Source organism: Salvelinus namaycush, chromosome 5, assembly GCF_016432855.1.
Source record: "Salvelinus namaycush isolate Seneca chromosome 5, SaNama_1.0, whole genome shotgun sequence".
Lineage (NCBI taxonomy): Eukaryota > Metazoa > Chordata > Actinopteri > Salmoniformes > Salmonidae > Salvelinus > Salvelinus namaycush.
In genome coordinates, this window is record NC_052311.1 from 51013167 (window position 1) to 51036235 (window position 23069).

General features: G+C 47.2%; 1 protein-coding gene across 1 annotated transcript in view; it reads left to right on the plus strand.

Moving 5' to 3' along the window:
* Positions 1-23069, plus strand: part of si:dkey-22o22.2 (neural-cadherin) — a 56779-nt gene that overhangs the window by 14442 nt on the left and 19268 nt on the right. The window contains exons 8-17 of the mRNA XM_038992707.1: positions 1311-1453; positions 2825-2997; positions 3709-3877; positions 4095-4265; positions 5325-5497; positions 9520-9687; positions 17655-17904; positions 18794-18921; positions 19075-19261; positions 20004-20147. Coding sequence (XP_038848635.1) covers positions 1311-1453; positions 2825-2997; positions 3709-3877; positions 4095-4265; positions 5325-5497; positions 9520-9687; positions 17655-17904; positions 18794-18921; positions 19075-19261; positions 20004-20147 — 1706 coding nt within the window. The remainder of the gene's footprint in view (positions 1-1310; positions 1454-2824; positions 2998-3708; positions 3878-4094; positions 4266-5324; positions 5498-9519; positions 9688-17654; positions 17905-18793; positions 18922-19074; positions 19262-20003; positions 20148-23069) is intronic.

The window sequence follows — 23069 nt, forward strand, 5'->3', positions numbered from 1 at the left end:
GAGCAGAATTCTATCCAGTTAGTCCCCCCCTTCCATCACACACACAACCATACATCCACACACACACAACCATACATCCACACACACACAACCATACATCCACACACACACAACCATACATCCACACACACACAACCATACATCCACACACACACAACCATACATCCACACACACACAACCATACATCCACACACACACAACCATACATCCACACACACACAACCATACATCCATCACACACACAACCATACATCCACACACACACAACCAAACATCCACACACACACAACCATACATCCACACACACACAACCAAACATCCACACACACACAACCAAACATCCACACACACACAACCATACATCCACACACACACACAACCATACATCCACACACACACAACCATACATCCACACACACACACAACCATACATCCACACACACACAACCATACATCCACACACACACAACCATACATCCACACACCACACAACCATACATCCACACACACACAACCATACATCCACACACACACAACCATACATCCACACACACACACAACCATACATCCATCACACACACAACCATACATCCACACACACTACCATACATCCACACACACAACTCCCTCTTTAGTCCTATGAGGTGGCATTTGGCTAGCGCAGCCACAGGCAGAGCGAACCATTTGGAGCCATGCAGAGATATAGCAGCATGCCAACAGTGACACACTAGCACACAGAGAGAGACACAGTGAGACTTTAGCCTTGCCACATGCCTACAGAGGATGGGCCAATTCATTAAACATGGTGTGTGTGTGTGTGTGTGTGTGTGTGTGTGTGTGTGTGTGTGTGTGTGTGTGTGTGTGTGTGTGGGGCAGGACTAGTCCGTGGTACCAGAAGAGACGCTTCAGAGGGCTGGGGAGGGAAACAGATGGTAGGGTTTGGGGATCTTCCTGAGCTACGGCAGGTTTTCTCTCATCCCTCTGCAAAAATACCTATTGAAGAAATGAATAAATGATGAAAGAAAATACATGCAAATTAAATGTAATGCCAATTACATAATATAATAATAATGACTGTATGAATATTTGTTTTATAAATCTCTCTCTCTTCCCCCCTCTCTCTCTCTTCTTTCTTTCTTTCTTTCTTTCTTTCTTTCTTTCTTTCTTTCTTTCTTTCTTTCTTTCTTTCTTTCTATCTATCTATCTATCTATCTAATCTCTCTCTTTCTCTGTCTATCTCTCTGTCTCTCTCTCACACACACTCCCCCCCTCCCTCTCTCTCCCTTTCTCTCTCTCTCTCTGTCTGCAGCTATAAGACGTTCTTGTCGGAGGACGCTGGTCCTGACACTCTGGTGGCCATTGTCCACGCCAATGACCCTGATGGAGACGGGGTCTCTTACGCCATCACTGGCGGCAACGAGGACAGTAACTTTGAGCTGGACAACCAGAAGGGTGCGTAGAGTTGACAGTGTTGTATTTCCAAGGGTTTTTGTAAGAGTGGGTGCAAGGGCTTGTATGGAGAAGGACTGGAGAAGGTATAACATAGTGGTTCTATAGTAAGGCATTCAGACACACATGAAAACACAGGCAGACAAACGAACAGTCATATGCATGTATGGAGATTAACAGACATTCTTAAACCCTAACGCATAAATATAGATGAACTCTAACATGCACATACACTACTTCAGAAGGAGAAAAACCAAGAATACGCCTGGACACACACACACGCATGCACACACACGCACGCACGCACACACACACACACACACACACACACACACACACACACACACACACACACACACACACACACACACACACACACACACACACACACACACACACACACACATACGCATACTTGTTATTCAGATTAGCTTGTGTTGCTGTGGTAACTTCAATTGGGGATCAAGCTCAATGCTAGGCCAGCGGGAACCCAAATCTTTAACAAGAACCCCCTCTACTCTCACACACACTTCATAGTCATACTCTCCCAGCACAGACCCTTTTATTTTCCTGTTCATCTCTGTTTGTCTTTGTGGACTCCATGTAAATAGATGTTTTGAGTCTGTCTCCTTTTGTGTGTGTGTGTGTTCATGTGTTTGTACGTGTATGTGTGTTTGTATGTGTTTGTACATAAGTCTCTCAGTCTCTCTGTGTACTGGCTTTCACACTTTCCTCACAGTCGAGTCTCTCTACGTCTGCGTCGGCAATCTTCCGGTTATCGTTTGTTTACAAGAGCCCTCTCTCGCCTCCGAGGTGGAAACACTGACTAATGCTTAAGCCCCCTGCCTTCCTTATCACCAGCCCCGCACTGCACTGCCTCTCCACCACACAGCCTATTACGGCCACACACACACACACACACACACGCACACACACACACACACACACACACACACACACACACACACACACACACACACACACACACACACACACACACACACACACACACACACACACACACACACAAAGATGTCCTTTGGCTTTTTCCACTGTTACCGAGGGGAAAAGTTGTCACTTCAAAGACTTAAGCTGCATTTTTATGTATATTTCTCTCGGTACTTTGGTAGACATAGTTACTTATTTATTTGTGAGGAATCTGCATTGGAGAAATGTGTCAAAAGATGTAGGGTCCTAAAGGGCTTGTTGTAGGGGATTGTAAAGGGTGGGGGCTTGGTGTAAAATATTTCCCCCCTTTGTAGTTAAAGCTACGTTTTGAGTGTTGATTTGATTGTTTGTGTGCGTGTAATAGGTTTGTCTGACTGCAATATGTGCTATAGTAACAAAGATGGCTGCCATTGTCTCTCTCTCTAGGCATCATCAAACTGCGGCGGAGCCCCCCTCCTATCCTGCGTGGCCCCCAGTACATCCTCAACATTACCGCCACTGATGACAACGCGGCAGACGGACCCTACCCCCTCAGTAACTCCGCCCAGGTCATAGTGGGCATCAACGACATCAACAACAACAAGCCTGTCTTTGAAGAGGTGAGGGAAGGGGGGCATTGGACACATTATGGGTGTGTGTGAAGCCTGTGTGCTGTCGAAAAATAGATGAGCGATGAGGCATATAAAGTTGCAGTGGAGATGAAAACAAGAGAGAGAGGGGCAAAGAGCGAGAAAGACTGATAGCGATAAGGAGAGAGAGAGAGAGAAAGAAAGAGAGAGAGAGAGTAACATAGTGACTGAGGGAGGAGAGGCAGAGGTCCACAGTACTAGGGATGAGAGAGATGACAGAAAGAGAGAGAGGAACATGCCAAGTTGCCAGTTCAAAGTAAAGACAGCTGGTGTTCTCCTCAGTGGCAGAACTCCACTCTACTGCAGTCCTGAACACTCCAGGGTCAGACCAGAATGCCCTCTTAGCATAGCCAGATCAGCTCAGCAAGTCGGCCCCAAAGATGAATATTTCAGCAGGGACTTGCCCACGGGGTCAGTGGGTTCCTACACGGGAGGAGGAGTGCTAAGTGTGCAAAATCTGGCAACCCGTTAGATTTGGCAACTCCTTGCACCCCACGTCATGCGTGTTAACTAGTCTTATTGTGATGGATGTTGAATGCTGGCTGGGGTAGTCACAGTCCATCTGTGCTGGTTGACCAGTGTGTCCCATTGGCTACTGGTCATTTTTAATTGGGACTTACTTTTACAACTGACAAATGCAGCATCAATGCCATAAGTGCTGTGTGAACTCTGCCCTCTCAGTGCCATAACTACAGCGTCAACACCGGTGTCCTGGAGAACCAGCCCCCTGGGACATTTGTCCTGCGCGTTCACGCCCTCGACGCAGACATGGGGGTCAACGGAGAGGTCAAATACAGGATCATGCACCGAGACGGGACATCATCCGGCTTCGTCATCAACCCTGACACAGGTTAGAGTACAGACTACAGTCAAACTGTATCAGAACATCTCTAATTCATTGCTGTGGAATGGCTGACTGTACGTATCTAGAGGACATCAGTAACATTCAGTAAAATACATTGTGTGTGTGTGTGTGTGTGTGTGTGTGTGTGTGTGGTTGTGTGTGTGTGTGTGTGTGTGTGTGTGTGTGTGTGTGTGTGTGTGTGTGTGTGTGTGTGTGTCTCCAGGTGTGATCAGCACCACAGTGAGTTTCGACCGCGAGCGCCAGAGAGAGTACGCCCTGTCTGTCACGGCGACAGACCTGGCCCAGGAGCCTCTCATCGGCATCTGCCAGATCACCATCCTCATCGCCGACCAGAACGACAACGACCCCAAGTTTGAGAACAGCCGCTACCAGTGTAAGGGTCACCTCTGTCACTCCTCCGTCATCTCCGTCACACCTTGGGTCATCTCCGTCACGCTCATCATTTCACCTTTGTCCTTCTCCTGTTTGGTTCAGACAATTTCATTATCAAATGTGCCTGTTGGTCTTGCCTTGTCCAATATATTAAGTCATCTTATCAAGGTATTATAAAGGTATTATTTTGGCTGCTGTCTTTTAATCCCCCAATACCAAATATGGTTGTTTAGTGTTGAGTGGTGCTTAGGGGAACCAGTGTTCTCGCTAAGGGTTGCCCTGCCATAGACACAAAGGGATTGTCCCCTTATCCAAGCTTCCCTCTCCCCTCCTCCACACCTCTCCAACAAGTGCTTACTAAGCCCTTTGCCTGATATTCCACCAGGAATTAAAATGTTATTCCATTCTAAAGCGCAACAGAGGAAATTAGTTCAACCCGTCCCCCATAAAATCATATTTAAGGCCAGGGTACCAGGGATTTGTCCGTTCATGTGAGAGTTCCCTCCATCACCTTGTTGTGCCAAGTGTAGTTTAAGGTGTGCTTGCTCAGCAATGTCCAACAGCTCAAGGACCCAATGTCCTCTTATCCCAGTCCAATGACACTGGTTTGTAGCTTCTGTGTTATGTCTTAACAGTTTTCAAGGTAAAGCAATATTGTGAAAGGTAAGACTTAGCAGCCCCCCTGAAGTCCCAATAAACCATATGCTGATGTATATATTAAATCACAGGTAATCCTGGAAAGCTTTTAAGACTGATGAAAACGTTTACGCCTCCCTGCTCTCCGGAGTCCGTGTTTGTTTACCATGTGTGCAAATATGTGTGTTGATAAGCCCCATGTCAGAATCCCTTTTATCACATTAGAACAAGAATGTTGGAGTGGCTTATTAACTATTTAACAGGGAGACTGAAATGTTTCTAGGACACACACATTTATTTCTGGTCTCTGTGACTGAAATGCGTGATTTCAGCAGGAAATTGCCACCACCGCTGCTGTTGTTATTGCTCTTGTTGATGTTTGTTGTCGGCGGCAATGTTGATGTGTTAACCCTTCATGTGGCAGACTTCCTGCGCGAGGACACGCCGGTGGGGACTAGCTTCCTGCGAGCAGCGGCACACGATGATGACCAGGGGAGTAACGCAGCTATCGCCTACTCTCTGTCCCGTCAGCAGCCGGCCTACCTGCACATCAACCCCAGCACAGGCTGGGTGTACGTCAACCACCCCATCTCACAGGTGTGTGTTTGTGTGTGTTTGGTGTGCGTGTGTGTGTGTCTTCTCCTACCTTCTCCCCCAGTACCTCTTCTCTATGCACTGCAGGGGAATCCTCTACCCGCTGGTCCAGTACAGGTGTTTTTACAGCCTCCTGCACTCCCCTGTGTGTGTGTGTGTGTGTGTGTGTGTGTGTGTGTGTGTGTGTGTGTGTGTGTGTGTGTGTGTGTGTGTGTGTGTGTGTGTGTGTGTGTGTGTGTGTGTGTGTGTGTGTGTGTGTGTGTGTGTACAGCACCCCCCTTCGCTCCCTCCCTCCCAGTGTGTGTGTGTGTGTGTGTACAGCACCACCCTGTGCTCCCTCCCAGTGTATGTGTGTACACTGCACACCGATCCTTCCCACTGGCCTGATATCATCCACTGAGAATGCTGCACACCCTTCCTACCTCCCTCTGTGGATGCATATTAAACATGGCAAGGTCTGGAATAACAACAATGCCCCTGTCTCTCTATGTGTGTATATATAGCACTATGTATCTTACCCAAAGCCTGAGGAAGCATTGTATTCACACATGCATAAATATATTTCCGTGTGTCTGTGTGGATGCGTGGGTGCGTTCGTGCACGTCTATTTCCGACATTTGGCTGTCTCCCTCCAGGCAGACACCGTGCAGTAACGTTATATTTGTAGGGTTTGTCGACGCTGAGCTCTCTTTCTATTGTTTCGCTGTCTTCCTCATCGCTCTCTTGTTTTCTGGTTTTCCTTCATTCTCTACGTCTTCTGTTTCCTGGTCTCTCTCGCTGTATTCTCTTCATGTATTCTTGTTTTTGGTGTGGTTAGTCATTATAATTTGCTAGCTTAATTGTTTGTCAGTAGTCACATCTTATCATACTGTATGTAGGTCTACAACTGTTCAATGGATGCCATTGTTTAAAAGTGAATATCCTCTGTAAGATTTTACAGTTGAAGTCGGAAGTTTACATACACCTTAGCCAAATACATTTAAACTCAGTTTTTCACAATTTCTGACATTTAATCCTAGTAGAAATTTCCTGTCTTAGACCAGTTAGGATCACCACTTTATTTTAAGAGTGTGAAATGTCAGAATAATAGTAGAGAGAATTATTTATTTCAGATTTTATTTCTGTCATCACATTCCCAGTGGGTCAGAAGTTTACATACACTCAATTAGTATTTGGTAGCATTGCCTTTAAATTGTTTAACTTGGGTCAAACGTTTCAGGTAGCCTTCCACAAGCTTCCCACAATAAGTTTGATTAATTTTGGCCTATTCCTCCTGACAGAGCTGGTGTAACTGAGTCAGGTTTGTAGGCCTTGCTCGCACACACATTTTCAGTTCTGCCCACAAATGTTCTATGGGATTGAGGTCAGGGCTTTGTGATGGCCACTCCAATACCTTGACTTTGTTGTCCTTAAGCCATTTTTGCCACGACTTTGGAACTATGCTTGGGGTCATTGTCCATTTGGAAGACTCATTTGCGACCAAGCTTTAACTTCCTGACTGATGTCTTGAGATGTTGCTTCAATATATCCACATAATTTTCCTACCTCATGATGCCATCTATTTTGTGAAGTGCACCAGTCCCTCCTGCAGCAAAGCACCCCCACAACATGATGCTGCCACCCCATGCTTCACGGTTGGGAGGGTGTTCTTCGGCTTGCAAGCATCCCCCTTTTTCCTCCAAACATAACGATGGTCATTATGACCAAACAGTTCTATTTTTGTTTTATCAGACCAGAGGACATTTCTCCAAAAAGTACGATCTTTGTCCCCATGTGCAGTTGCAAACTGTAGTCTGGCTTTTTTATGACGGTTTTGGAGCAGTGGCTTCTTCCTTGCTGAGTGGCCTTTCAGGTTATGTCAATATAGGACTCGTTTCACTGTGGATATGGATACTTTTGTACCCGTTTCCTCCAGCATCTTCACAAGGTCCTTTGCTGTTGTTCTGGGATTGATTTGCACTTTCGCACCAAAGTACGTTCATCTCTAGAAGACAGAACACGTCTCCTTCCTGAGCGGTATGACGGCTGCGTGGTCCCATGGTGTTTATACTTGCGTACTATTGTTTGTACAGATGAAATGGTACCTTCAGGCATTTTGAAAATGCTCCCAAAAATGCTCTACAATTTTTTTTCTGAGGTCTTCGCTGATTTTGGCTGATTTTCCCATGATGTCAAGCAAAGAGGCACTGAGTTTGAAGGTAGGCCTTGAAATTCATCCACAGGTACACCTCCAATTGACTCAAATGATGTCAATTAGCCTATCAGAAGCTTCTAAAGCCATGACATCATTTTCTGGATGTTTAAAGGCACAGTCAACTTAGTGTATGTAAACTTTTGACCCACTGGAATTGTGATACAGGGAATTATAAATGAAATAATCTGTCTGTAAACAATTGTTGGGGAAATTACTTGTGTCATGCACAAAATAGATGTCCTAACCAACTTGCCAAAACTATAGTTTGTTAACAGGAAATTTGTGGAGTGGTTGAAAAGCGAGTTTTAATGACTCCAACCTAAGTGTATGTAAACTTAGTATCTCTGGTGAATTTGGCCATAAGATTGATATCAACTGTGATATATGTCGGGTAGAGCTATGTTGCCATTGTAGATCTTACATTGTTAGAATCTCTCTCTCTCACTCTTTCTTTCTTTCTTTCTCTCTCTCTTTCTCTCTCCCTCCCCCATTCTGCCACAGCTGAGAAGGAGAAAGGGAGAGGGGGGAGAGGGTAAGAAAGAGGGGGGAAGGTGGGAGGCTTGAGGTTAGGTTCTAGGTGACCCGTACCAACTAGTGAAATATTCATGCCTGATTCACATCCGACACCTTTTAGCTCTTAAGTCTGGTCTCCATCTTGAGTTGACACAGATGAGGTTTGACAGGACCGCTGAGGTTTGACAGGACCGCTGAGGTTTGACAGGACCGCTGAGGTTTGACAGGACCGCTGAGGTTTGACAGGACCACTGAGGTTTGACAGGACCGCTGAGGTTTGGGGGCGGGGTTGGGGGGTTATTGTGATGGACCTGTTGGTTTCCTTCTTCCTTACTCCCGTCCTTGTGTCTGATTTGCGGTGGCCCCCCTCACTCTCACTGTTTGAGTGAGTGTGTGTGTCAGAGAACATTGCTCAGCAGAGACCTAGCACACGTCAGGTAGAGTTATCCACCCTGTCAGGACAGAGACAACCACAACCGGCTCTCTCATTCCCTCTCTGTCTCCTTTTCCCTACTTTCTTCATTCCCCACCCTCTTCTGCCCCTATTTCTCCCTGACTCTGTGTGCATGTCTGGATGTCTGCATGTTATGTATATATTTATAATGTGCCTAGGTTTGTGCCTGGATTTGTGTGTGTATTTGCATGTGTGCATGTGTGTGTCATAGAAAAGCCCCATCTCTTTGTTCTCCAAGTCCAACCACCTCCCAAAGTCAAATCAAGATGTGGAGCGAGTGACCCCATCTTCACCCTGTCACACAACGGACTTGTGAAGTCTCCCAGTGAATGTCCCATATAAATAATGTTGAATATTCCTCCACTTTAAATGTCAGCCCTTTCTCTCATCGCACTCTTCTCCTTAGCAAGGATCTGTTTAACAAAGCTTTCACACTCCCCTTGCAGAGAATCATTTATCTGAATACCGTCATGTCAGTTGGAATGTCTCCTCTCTCATTGCTCTCTTTCTCTCTCTCTCTCTACCTTCCTGTCTCTCTCCCTCTCTCTGTTTCTCGTTCTGTCTCTCTCTCTGTATCTCTCGCGTGATGTAAGGATGAACGACATCAGAGCAGTCTTCTGTAGACAGTAGGAAGGTTGTGGTTTAGAGGAGAAGGTCACTGGAAGGTCATGACACGGACTAAGTGGATAAGGTTGTAAATATGATGCATCTGATCTGTTACTTAGTGGATTGGAACAAACTGATGTAGACAGAGATAAAGACCTTCCAAGAGGGGGGGTCAACCATGGGTTTTGTTCAGCTCCATATGCTTTCCATGTCTAACCTCCGTGTCACCCCTCCTTCCTCTCTTCTATTTGTCGTCAGACGTCGAGGATCAGCCAGCAGATCGTGGCCACAGACGGGGGCAACAGGAGCAGCTCTGTGGAGCTGACCGTCATCATCACCAACGTGCACAACCAGCCGCCCCAGTGGGAACAGCTAGAGTACTGGGTCACCGTGCCCGAGAACACAGTTCGCGACGCCAAGATAGTGGTGAGTGGACCTCATAGTGACCTGTTCCTTAACCAGGAGAGATGATATAAGGTCAACCACAACCATACATAGGTTTCTGGTAGTAGTGGTTGTGGTAGAGATGGTTCAATGCTCTACCAACTGCAACTTGGGGGAATGCTCCAAAATGATAGCCTAATCTCTTTCCAACTGACCAAGATAATAGAGACCCCCCAAAAGGAGTTCCCCAGCAGCAGCTTGCCAATATAGTGGGGACTAGGTTACTATTAGTGCCTCCAGACAGACTGGCATCAACATCTCTAGGACCTTACTCCCTGTCGGAGGGGAAAGTGGTTCTTCTGAGACTATTCCCATCCGTGCGTCCCGCCTATTCATCAGGAAAGAGAGCCTTGAGGAGCGGTAGTAGAAAACGCACTTCACTTTCCCCAACCATCAGCATGTTTAGCAGGGTACTTCCAAACATTTCTGCCGAGGCGAGTACACAACCCTGCTGCAGTTCACCTGACGAAACTGAAACATCACACTTTACCCCCGCCGCCTCCCTCCCAGTGCTTCTCCTCTTACCCCCACCGCCTCCCTCCCAGTGCTTCTCCATCTTACCCCCGCCGCCTCCCTCCCAGTGCTTCTCCTCTTACCCCCACCGCCTCCCTCCCAGTGCTTCTCCATCTTACCCCCGCCGCCTCCCTCCCAGTGCTTCTCCTCTTACCCCCGCCGCCTCCCTCCCAGTGCTTCTCCATCTTACCCCCGCCGCCTCCCTCCCAGTGCTTCTCCATCTTACCCCCGCCGCCTCCCTCCCAGTGCTTCTCCATCTTACCCCCACCGCCTCCCTCCCAGTGCTTCTCCATCTTACCCCCGCCGCCTCCCTCCCAGTGCTTCTCCTCTTACCCCCACCGCCTCCCTCCCAGTGCTTCTCCATCTTACCCCCGCCGCCTCCCTCCCAGTGCTTCTCCTCTTACCCCCGCCGCCTCCCTCCCAGTGCTTCTCCTCTTACCCCCACCGCCTCCCTCCCAGTGCTTCTCCTCTTACCCCCGCCGCCTCCCTCCCAGTGCTTCTCCTCTTACCCCCGCCGCCTCCCTCCCAGTGCTTCTCCTCTTACCCCCACCGCCTCCCTCCCAGTGCTTCTCCTCTTACCCCCGCCGCCTCCCTCCCAGTGCTTCTCCTCTTACCCCCGCCGCCTCCCTCCCAGTGCTTCTCCTCTTACCCCCGCCGCCTCCCTCCCAGTGCTTCTCCTCTTACCCCCGCCGCCTCCCTCCCAGTGCTTCTCCTCTTACCCCCGCCGCCTCCCTCCCAGTGCTTCTCCTCTTACCCCCGCCGCCTCCCTCCCAGTGCTTCTCCTCTTACCCCCGCCGCCTCCCTCCCAGTGCTTCTCCTCTTACCCCCGCCGCCTCCCTCCCAGTGCTTCTCCTCTTACCCCCGCCGCCTCCCTCCCAGTGCTTCTCCTCTTACCCCCGCCGCCTCCCTCCCAGTGCTTCTCCTCTTACCCCCGCCGCCTCCCTCCCAGTGCTTCTCCTCTTACCCCCGCCGCCTCCCTCCCAGTGCTTCTCCTCTTACCCCCGCCGCCTCCCTCCCAGTGCTTCTCCTCTTACCCCCGCCGCCTCCCTCCCAGTGCTTCTCCTCTTACCCCCGCCGCCTCCCTCCCAGTGCTTCTCCTCTTACCCCCACCGCCTCCCTCCCAGTGCTTCTCCATCTTACCCCCGCCGCCTCCCTCCCAGTGCTTCTCCTCTTACCCCCACCGCCTCCCTCCCAGTGCTTCTCCTCTTACCCCCACCGCCTCCCTCCCAGTGCTTCTCCATCTTACCCCCGCCGCCTCCCTCCCAGTGCTTCTCCTCTTACCCCCACCGCCTCCCTCCCAGTGCTTCTCCCCTTACCCCCACCGCCTCCCTCCCAGTGCTTCTCCATCTTACCCCCGCCGCCTCCCTCCCAGTGCTTCTCCTCTTACCCCCACCGCCTCCCTCCCAGTGCTTCTCCTCTTACCCCCACCGCCTCCCTCCCAGTGCTTCTCCATCTTACCCCCGCCGCCTCCCTCCCAGTGCTTCTCCTCTTACCCCCACCGCCTCCCTCCCAGTGCTTCTCCATCTTACCCCCGCCGCCTCCCTCCCAGTGCTTCTCCTCTTACCCCCACCGCCTCCCTCCCAGTGCTTCTCCTCTTACCCCCGCCGCCTCCCTCCCAGTGCTTCTCCTCTTACCCCCACCGCCTCCCTCCCAGTGCTTCTCCATCTTACCCCCGCCGCCTCCCTCCCAGTGCTTCTCATCTTACCCCTGCTGCCATCCATGCCCGTCTTCATTTTGCACACGATTCAAAAGTATGCTACAAATGTTACATGTAATGTTAGAAGATTTCCCCTGATAGTGTTTCCTTTAATAGTAGTGAGTCCGTTTTTGAAAAGGAGAGGGCGGAGGACGTATTGACGCTACTTTCGCCAAAATCATGTTCATTCACTCGCTTTGCTTCACTTGTCGTTTTTGATAACCTGGTTTTAAATATGCTCCCGGGCCTCTTTTTTTGACAACACCGAATTAGAATTGATCCCTCTATGGCAGGAGATGGCAGAAACGCAACGAGTCACCCGGTATCTGTGTCAGCGTCGACACGGGAGACAAAGGGAGCGAGGAAAGGAAAGATGATAAAATTATACACCCTGTTAAGACTCTACAATGGTCTCTTATTGCCTCGGACCGCGCAACAGAGGGAGACGCTTAATTACTGTATTCATCTCCTGACAGCTCAGCTCGCGTCCCCACAGCTTCACTGGGAGAAAGAGAGAGGGAGAGAGGGAGAGAGGGAGAGAGGGAGAGAGGGAGCGAGGGAGAGAGAGCGAACGAGGGAGAGAGAAAGAGGGAGAGAGAGAGCGAGAAAGAGAGAGAGAGGGGGGGAGAGAGGGGAGAGAGAAATGCGAGGGAAAGAGAGAGAGAGATAGATAGTAGTAAATTAATGCCACTCTAATCCACTAGAGGCTCTTTACATATTTTAACACAGACGTCTCCCTCTAAGTGGTTGTTCCGTGGAATTGGAAAAGAGTAAAGGCTGTGTCACATTCTCTCATTCTCTCTCTTTCACAGTTTCTCTCTCTGGAACCTGTTGATCGATAGCCAGATGACCTTCAGGTCTCCCTCTCAGTCTTTCTCTCCTTATCTCTCTCTCGCTCTCTCTTTCTTTCTCTCTCTCTCTTTCTCTCTCTGTCTCTCCATGTCTCTCTTGAACCCCTCTCTGGAACCGGTTGGTCGATGGCCAAAACTATTTTTTCCCCCACCTCCACCCCCTTCCTCTCCTCTTCGTTTGTTCGTTCCGCCACCGAGGCGGCATTATTGCGGCTATGTAGATTGTTGTTTTAAATTTAGCAGGGCTAATATGATCTGTTAATTACATTGTTGCCAGGGATGAGAGACACGGATGCGGGGAGAAATCTCCATATCAATGAGGCCCTTCTCCTGTGGAGAGCCAGTAGGATGGGTGCTTTTGTCTCATCAGCGCTGTCAACGCACTTTCCTCCTCAGGCCTCTTTTTTGTTATTGAGGATGTGTGGGGGTTGTTTTTGGGTCCATCTCTTTTTGAAGTGGAGTGATGGAGCAGGAGGAGAGTGCCTTGTTGTTTACATACCCTGGGCTTATTCATTGGGGGGTGCCGCCTGTCAAAGATAGATCTGACACAATTCTTTGATGTGCTAAACATACATACATACTAGAAGTCACCCACTGCAATACACAGGGAATATGAAGCAGGTGAAAGGTTGACGAGTGAACACGAACACAACCCTTTCTCTACACCAAAACATGCTCAAGGCCAGCCATTTAGCTTGACAGCAGTGGAGCTACGCTAGGCTAGGCTAAGCTAGGCTACGTCTCTGATCCGCTTAGCCCCCCGGACACCATTGATGTGTAATGAGATGATTTCTCATTAGAGCTAAGTCCGTGCCGCCTCGGCTTTAGGCTTTCTGCATCGTGCCATTGAGAGGACATGCTAGGCACCTCTGAACTGAAATGCGAGAAATTGAGTTTCTTGTGAATTGTTGACTTATTGAATTCAGATGGTCTTGAGCACTTTCTTATGAACATGAAAATATGGAAGATGATTCCAGTAAATGTTGGATGCATGTTGACATCTTATGGTCAAGCTTATGAGCCCTTTATAATGTTGTTCATGGATGCATTATGGCCTAGTTGGTACCATTCATGACAACTTTATTAATGGCCACATTGACCCCATAAAGGTCAACTATTACTGTCTACTCTGTCTCTTGTGCAGTGACTGTGCATGTGGCAAAGAGGCCAGTCCCAATGGGGCTCTGCATGTGGTCTCATATGTCTTAGCTAAAAGAAGAACACACACCACTTCCCCTAGAGATCACCGAGCCCTGTATGAAAGGGTAGTGCTCTTCTGCTCTCAGCCCTTTTCTTCATCGATTTCTCTCTGCTTCTTTCTTTATATATTTCCTCTCTTCTCTCCTCTGTCTCTCTCCCCCTCCCTCGTCCAAACTCTTTCCGGAAGCTCCATAAGTTGGTGTAATGGTCCACTATAGTCTCGGTAGTGTGGTGGGCTCAATAGGTTTACTAATGGTGGTTGACGGCAGCCTCTGATTGGATGGACACATAATATTATCTTCTATAAAAGCTTTCAAGATAACGGCTGCCAGGAGTGACCATGGTAGTGGCCTTTTAATGGAGAAAACTTTCAACACTTCCAACCGTTAGTGGAGAATCGTTATTAGCCAGAGAACTTGTTCACTTTCTCTCTTTTTTTCTTCTGCTCTCTCTCTATTCATTTACAAACTGTCCTTATCTACACTCTCCCTCTCTCTTTATCTCCCTCTCACACTCTACAATGTCTCTCTGTACTAATATAACTTGAACAACAAAGCACTTCACAACAATTACACAGAGTCTTTTTCCTCTCTCTCTCTCCACTCTAAGTACAGTATTTACTCCCTGGTGTGGAGTAACTGCAGCAACTGACTGTTAAAATCTGTTCTGTGCTTTGGGAGCCTTCACAGTAATTCATCCTTAGAACTCTAAATACAAATTAGGCTTGTTAAACAGTATAATGCATTCATTAGCATCCCTGAGTTGCCTTGTTGTGTTACCGAGTGCCTCTATTCATCTACCCTACTATCTCTTTTTTCTCTCTTTCCCTCTCGCCTCCCTCCTCCATCCATCCATCTATCTCTCCATCTCCCTAATTAAAAATGTAAATATCAAGCCTCTCATTGTGGAATTATCTCAAGGAACGATAATTAGCGAATTTCCAAACGCGGTAATTGCAACCTTGAGGAAGTAATTAAGGGGACTTGTTCTTTAGCACGCCGGCGAGATAATGGGGTATCATTCCCATCATGCTCCTGTTCCAGGGCTCGCCCCCGTAAACCGGGGAGGGGAGGCCCGGTGCGTAATAAGGTGGAATACAAGAGGTTGGACAAGTTTTTGTATTTTCTCAGCAGATAATCAAAATTAATTATTGAAGCGAAACTCATGCTGGCATGAATATTTCAACACAACAAGGCTTTTGAAGCAAAAAAGTGAATTCTTTTTTTGTGAGAAGCTGAGGTGGGGGGGAAGTTGGGGGTCCACAGGGGCACCTCTGTACATCTAGAGGTCTCGCTAACGCACTAGCTCGCTACTGGAGGGATAGAGAGAGCGCCCTCCTCCACTGAGTCGGAAAGGAAAGTCTGAGAGCTTTTCGCTGTTGCGTTATCTTCAGGTGTTCTCCCTGACTCTCTCTTTCTTTCTCTTTAGCTCTACCCAAGCATAGTGAGTCATGGACATACAGTACAACAATTCTACTTTCAATGTTCTCCCTTCCAATGCTTTTCCTCTTATGTTATTGCAATTTCATAATGGGTAACAATGGGTTTTGGTGTTTCTCGACAGATAATTAAATATTATTTAGTTGTTGTTGTGCTGTTAGTTTTCAACCAGACTGGCTCACAGTGCAGTCTAGCATGTCCAGATAATCACTTGAAAAGTTCAAATCTATCCGGTGCCATTTAGATTTTCCAATTTTCCATTATTGGTTGGAGTCCAAGAACAGTGCCTGGTTACACCCCAGTCAGTCAATGAGAAGATTGAATGCCTTTGTTTGCCAGACATGGAGTCAAAGGCTACCATTCCATTATAGCTCTCTCTGCTGTAATCTCTCGTTCTTATGCTTCCGAAATGGACGATTTGCAAATGTAGACAGCCATGTCAGAATACTGTTCTCCAGTGTAGATATGGTGAAGTTTAGGAGTTAATGTGTGTGTGTGTGTGTGTGTGTGTGTGTGTGTGTGTGTGTGTGTGTGTGTGTGTGTGTGTGTGTGTGTGTGTGTGTGTGTGTGTGTGTGTGTGTGTGTGTGTGTGTGTGTGTGTGTGTGTGTGTGTAGGGCCTCAGCTGGATCGAAGCAGAATGAGTGGTGAAGTGAGGTTCATTCGGCCATGGTTAATGTAATCCTTCCCTGTCAAGGTTGTGACTCTGTGGCTGTGTGGCAGGGAAAGGACAACGTGGGCCTTAAAAGCTCTAGTCTGTATGCACACACACACCGCACGGCCACACAAACAGTTACATACACAGAGCACACACACATACAGTCACATACACAGCATTGTGGCAGGACAAGTGGTGAAGAGAACATGGGTCTTAAAAGCTCCACGTGCTTCCTGCTTTTATAGGTCAGACCATTTTGCTGTAGGGTACTGCACAGGAACACACCAACACACACATTCACCTGCACACACATTCACAGTCAGGCACACACAGTTGATTCCGAATAACACTGCTCTTCAACATTTCTCAGGGTTCACTAGTATCCTTGCCCTTGGTTAAAGAGGTTGCCTTGCCTCTCTCCTCACACATTCATACTCAAGGCAAGCCATTAGAAAAGTGCAGTCCAAACACGTCTGTAGATAGTTTGGACCATTATGTTGACATGTTTGGACAAGAGCTAGAACTATGAATTATTGAACACACTTAAACATACTATCATCTATGTAATAAATGCTCCCATTTATGGATTTTGTTTGGCGGAACCCTTGAAGTAACAAAGGATTTGGTGCCAGACAGCGTGCAGCTGTGACCCATAATGGAGTCCTCAGAACAATGAGAATCCTGCCTGTTGTCCATGTGAGTGTAGGATGACGTCCATGCAACCACCCCATATGTTTCATACAGAGAGGGAAAGAAAACATTCTCACACCTAACCTCCATACTGGTATAAACAGGAAAGGAGGGGGGGACATCAATAAGCGTGACACCATGTCTGTGAAATCCCATTGATGGGCTCCCTCTGTACCCAGGTATGCGCGGCAGCGATATACTTCCCCGTATCATTTCCTGTCACGTTGGTTTTCTCTGCCACGGTTCCTGGAAAAGAGAGAGTGGGAGCGTTGTGAAAACCCTACAGCCTTCATTTAGAAGCAGATCGTCTGGTGTTTCCAGTGGAAAGTGTCTCCATAAAGAGTTCACATCAGTTCAGTAGGAACTTTGATGGATTAGACTTGGAGTGTCTCCAATGTATTCCTGATGTGGAGTCAGCAGTAGGGAGACGTTTGTGCTGATTTTAGATGGGCCCGTTCACTAATAATGCAAATTATCTTTAGGGAGCTTTGGCCAAAGCCTGCTCTGTTTGTTAGTCATTGGTTATTTTTCAATAATTCCCTCTAAGATAAAAAAAAGAAATAAAATCTATGGGACATTACAGCATGCCCAAGCAGGTTTCTCAAAGTTTTCTGTGTTGTACCTCAGGAACACACACTGGTACTCAAATGAACCTGCACAGACAAAAGAACACACTCACTCTGTTCAGACATTCATATAAACACACACACACACACACACACACACACACACACACACACACACACACACACACACACACACACACACACACACACACACACACACACACACACACACACACACACACACATTCACTCTGTTCAGACATTCATATACACTTGCATATATATCCACCTCCCTATCCTATCACTAATGATGTCATATTCTGCTTCCTCTCCTCCAGACTATCAAGGCCACCTCACCACTGGGTGACCCTAGAGTGACCTATAACCTTGAGGAGGGTCAGGTGCCGGAGACCAACATGCCTGTCCGCTACTACATCAAACCCAACAGGGCTGATGGCTCTGCATCCATACTGGTGGCTGAACCTCTGGACTATGAGACCACGCGCTTCTTCACACTAAGGGTCAGAGTGCAGAACGTAGCTGCTGTTCCACTGGCCTCTTTTACTACCGTCTACGTCAATGTTACAGGTAGGAGGCATTTGAAGATTTTAACAGTGTGTATACTGTTGTGAAACGCTGGATACATTTACTCTTGTAAGACTATGAGGCATGCAACTTATGGTAACAACTGTGGTCCTCTGTAGCTCAGTTGGTAGAGCATGGCATTTGCACTGCCAGGGTTGTGGGTTCAATTCCCGGGACCACCGGGAAAATGTATGTACTCACGACTCTAAGTTGCTTTGGATAAAAGTGTCTGCTAAATGGCATATATTATATGTACAGTACCTTGGCCATACTCATCTTTGGTCATGACAGTGCTGGAAGGAACTGAGTTTTTATGAGGAAAAGAGAGAGAGAGGACAGCAGGCAGGCTTGAGCAGTAGGGAACAGTGAAGAGCTTTCCAACACAACATAAATACTTGAAGCTCCAGCTCAGTTAATGAAGGAGGGAGGCTGAGAGGAGGAAGAGAGGAGATTGAAAGGTAATGACAGGGAAGATGTAGTCCCTAGAAGCCTGTTGGAGGAAGGTGTAATCAGCCAGCGACAGAGAACACTAGCGGCTAAAATGACTGCTTGTTTAGCGATGACTCATACCACATGCGCCAGTGAAGGAGGCGGGAACACAAATATCTAGTTCTAATAGCGTAAAGAAAAGAGGGTATTCTTGTCTGACTTTGTCAATAATTGTCTTTTTGGAGCGTTTAGGGAAATCAAATGATCCTCATCTTATGGATACCTAGAGAGTAGTCTTAAAACCTGGAGAGTCAGTGACCTAAGAGTTGGGTTTGTCTACTTAGCATTAGCATTGTTGAGGACAAAACAATAGGTGTGGTAGGACCTCTGTTAGCATGCTCTTAATAGAAGGCCTTTATCACCTCCCTAAGCCTGACCTCTGGCCTGTCTCTCCTATCTCCAGATGTAAATGACAACGTCCCCTTCTTCCTGTCCTCCACCTACGAGGCTACCGTTCCAGAGGGGGCAGAGATCGGAACATCGGTGGCCCAGGTTTCTGCTACGGACCTCGACTCAGGCCTCCATGGAATGGTGAGGACCCCTGCGGACTCTATTGCGAATGACTACATTTCCCATAATCACTTGATTTTCTTATGATTTTAAATGAGAATAATTCAACAGATACACAATATTGTATGTCATTTTGTCCTGATATTGCATTAATGTTTCGATCTTTGTCTACAGATAAACTATGTGATCTTGAAGGATGAGAGTGGAGACTCTCAGTACTTCAGTATTAACTCCTACACTGGGGTCGTACACACCCGCGCCTCGTTTGACCGTGAGCAGAAAGGTTCCTACCTCATAGAGGTCCAGTCTCAGGACAGCTCCGAGTCAGCCAGGCCTGGACAGCAGGGCCAGCCCAACACTGGTGGGTATCTCACATAGCTACACTCCTATGCATACACACATGTCTGCAGTCCACACACGGGCACACCTGTCCAGACAGGGAATCACTGAGTATCATACTCTCTCATAATAGGTAGCTCTGTCCCCTTACCAACCCTATCCTCCATCAACCCCCCCATTACCTAACCAGTCAATAACACATCAGTCGTTTTCTAACCAGGCAGTAACAGGAACACACACAGAAACACAAAACAAACACACACAGACATACACACACACCAGCTGGCTCTATCCCTGTTATTAGAGCATGAACTTCATTCATTAAGACGTCGTTAGCGATGCGCTAATGGAACGAGCTAATGGCTAATCTGGGTTTTGGGTCAACAATGACCTGCACACAGAGGTACAGCAAAAGAACAGGGATGCTACAATCATCCCACCAACACACTGTTTGTTCAAGCCATCAAGGTCCCGCTAGAGTTCATACGGCAATGACTAGCTAATGCACATTATTCTCCCTTTTGCCCCTGTTGGTATTACACTGCTGTGTTCTGTGAGGTTAGATGGTTAATGCTTCTGTTTTCTCTTGCCAGGTGTAATACTTAGAGTAATGTACTCTCTTTTTAATGTCTTTGGTCCACATAGACCAAGCCAATGTAATTTAATGTCAGAGTACTATATATTAGTGTTGCTCTCTAGGTCCATGCTTCAATCTGGATTGGTTGTTAGTCCTGAGTAAAGATCCCTCTCATTGGTTCACACAGACACGGCCTACGTACGGATCCTTGTGACGGACGTCAACGACAACGCTCCGGCTTTCGCCCAATCGGTGTATGAGGTGAGCGTGGAGGAAGACAAGGAGGTGGGCTTCATCCTCATCACCGTGACGGCCAATGATGAAGATGAAGGTGAGGCACATTGGGTTGGTCTCAGGGTGGGGAGGGGTCAATCAGTCAACCTGGGTTTAGACTTTTTTGTTGTTGAAAAAAATAGCGCTCACAATGATAAGTTAATAAGTAAAGTTATTGGTGCTAGTTTCCTGGGACGTAGTTATAACAATATTTGAACAGCACTGTTAATCATTCTAGTGTTTACTTCCATGGAAGATTATCTTTCATCTTTACAAAGGCCTTGGCAGATACAAGTCTGAAGACACCCGAACATAACAATTGAGAATTGAATGTAAGCACAATGTCAGTCCACTGAGTCCAGTAGTCATAATGTCTTTGTTGAAGTGCCTGATAGTCATAGAGGACTTGGGCTCTAGTGGTACAGTGTGTGTTTATCCTGGTGTCGCTTTTCCTACTTGTCTGTTCAACTCTGCCTCTCGACTGTAATGGAATCACTCACTCTCCCCCTGTCACTTCCCTCTGTGCTTATGAATTCCTGTCAATATCAAGTTGAATGTTCTGTTGATGCTTTGACAGGCTCCACAGAGATTAAGAAAAGTATAGGAGGTATATTTATGTAAAGAATACTCTGTCTTTCTCTCTCCGTCTCTGACTCCCACTCTGTCACTCTCTCTCTATTCCTCTCATTTTCTGTCAGAGCTTGTTAGCAAATCTCTGTGGTGAATGTGGGAAGTATGGATGCGGCCCCCCGAGGTAGTCATTTGATGTTTGTCTCTTTGTTTTTATTTGTCCCTCGTCTCTCCTCTGAAAATTAATAAATAAGAAAAACAGTGTGCTGTCTTAATGACAACGGTAAATCCTTTGTGGGAGTAGATGCCGATCATTGTTTTGGTGGAAATGTCACCTTCCATGATGCCAACACAGGTGTTGAAATCACATCTGATTTAATGGGCTGCTACATTACATTTAAGGAGTTAGCAAATGACTAAGACGAGAATTTAGGGTTTGTTTTTCTTTTACCTTTCCAATGTTCAGTTGAATTAGCAACTGTCTTGGCTCTGCTCTTTATCCCTCTTCAGACACCCCTAGCCTGATCCCTTGGCGGATTTGTAAAAGCATACAGCCCAAAAAGACACTGAAGCAGAATTAAGAAGTGCTAAGATAGCAAACTAACCGCAAACAACAACTATAATTCCCTCCCAAATGCTCCGGCTTATCCCGCCACCGCTCTGTAGACTTTACCCCAATTCGCCGTCTCAACAATGTGTCCATCTGGTAATTAGGGAAAACGTCTCTCTCAACGGAGAGACAGGAGTGAGTGGAATAAACGGCAGTGGTGGCCATTTTGTCTTCCCCTGGCCCCCCATGCAGGTGTCCAAGCAGGGAGATGATCTGTATTAGCAGGGAGATTAGCTGTAAAACATGACACGATCCCTGGCTAAGCGCTAGCCTTGCTGAGCAGGCAGGTCTTGAGGGGAGGTTTGAGCTCAGCCAATCCTGGCTATGCTTGTGGTGGTGTAAGTAGGGTTGATGTCTGCATGTGTTTTCTAGTCTCTCGTCTCGTGGTGTCTCATCTCAGATCCTCTTGTCTCATTTCTCATATTTCAGATCTGCTAATTTTGTGTCTCTCCTTTCCCTCCCTCTCTTTCAGCTCTCCTGGCTCATCTCTGGTCTTTCCTCTGCTTTCTCTCTCTCTCTCTCTCTCTCTCTCTCTCTCTCTCTCTCTCTCTCTCTCTCTCTCTCTCTCTCTCTCTCGCTCTCTTTCTCTCTCGCTCTCTTTCTCTCTCTATCTCTACCTCATTATTCTGTCTATCCTTTTCCTCCCCTCTGCTTTCTTTTCTTGTGCTGCTGTCCCATTTTCCGGGGTTAGTCATAGTGTTGAGTAAGTCAGTTCAGTGTCCCATGTTCGTGCTGGAGGTGACAGTGTTCCTATAGATCAGTGGTTGACTGTCACACTCCACAGCCCTGTGATACATACACACACAGCTTAGTGAAACAGTTCAGGTGAAATCACCTCAGTGTTCATTGACCAGTGAAGCTTGCCTGCCTGCCTGCCCTGATGTCCATCCACCCTCTCATCACATCATCACCTCACACAACAACACACACACACTGTCATTGGTCCAGGTGTGCATGTGTGTGTGCTTCTATAATAGGATTAGTGACCTCCAGTTTATATATGGTCCCCTGCTCTCAGAGTCTCTCACCATCTGTCAACATCCACAAACCATTGAGCATTACAATGATGACACACACACACACAAAATATCAATACAACAAGACACCTTTATCGTGCTAGTGGTGTGACAAGGCAATTCACGTCTCATAACTCTCCCATTACAATCTTCAGCTGAGGTACTTCCATTGGTTTCTCTGCGACCTCTTTGCCAGCCACCACTGTTCCACCATACGGTGGATGCTACTCCACAACAGAGATAGTCAAGTAGACAAACACATGGAGAGATCTGTTTCATATGAGAATATCCTTACTTTTGAGTCTGACGCCCATATACACGCTCCTAATTCCAATCCCCTGTGTATTTCATTTCAAAGCACTTCAAGGGCCTTTTTCCATGAAATCCCAATATTTTCCCATTACACTCCCAGTGGAACTTGGGGAATTGAATAATTAGTGAACAGATCCGTGGGGAATAGAGGGGCCCCTGTTAAACGCTCCCCCCAAAGCTGATTAGTTTCAGCGTCTTTTGTTGCAGACAGACATCCTTTTAGGATCGGGTTTCTATCCCCAAGTGGGAAATGTGCCGAATGAAGAACTTTTGGATGGGCTTTAACAAGATCAAGTTTTTTTTGCTGATGTTGACATTGGAGTTGAGTTGAGCTGAAGGTTTGTCAGTAAACAGATATAGGTTGTCTAGCTTAATGGTAAACAGATTAGGGTAGTGGATGGGGTCCAATACATGGTGTGGGGAGGGATATGCTGGTGACCTTAATCAGAATTTTGGGGCCTTCAGTGGAGCT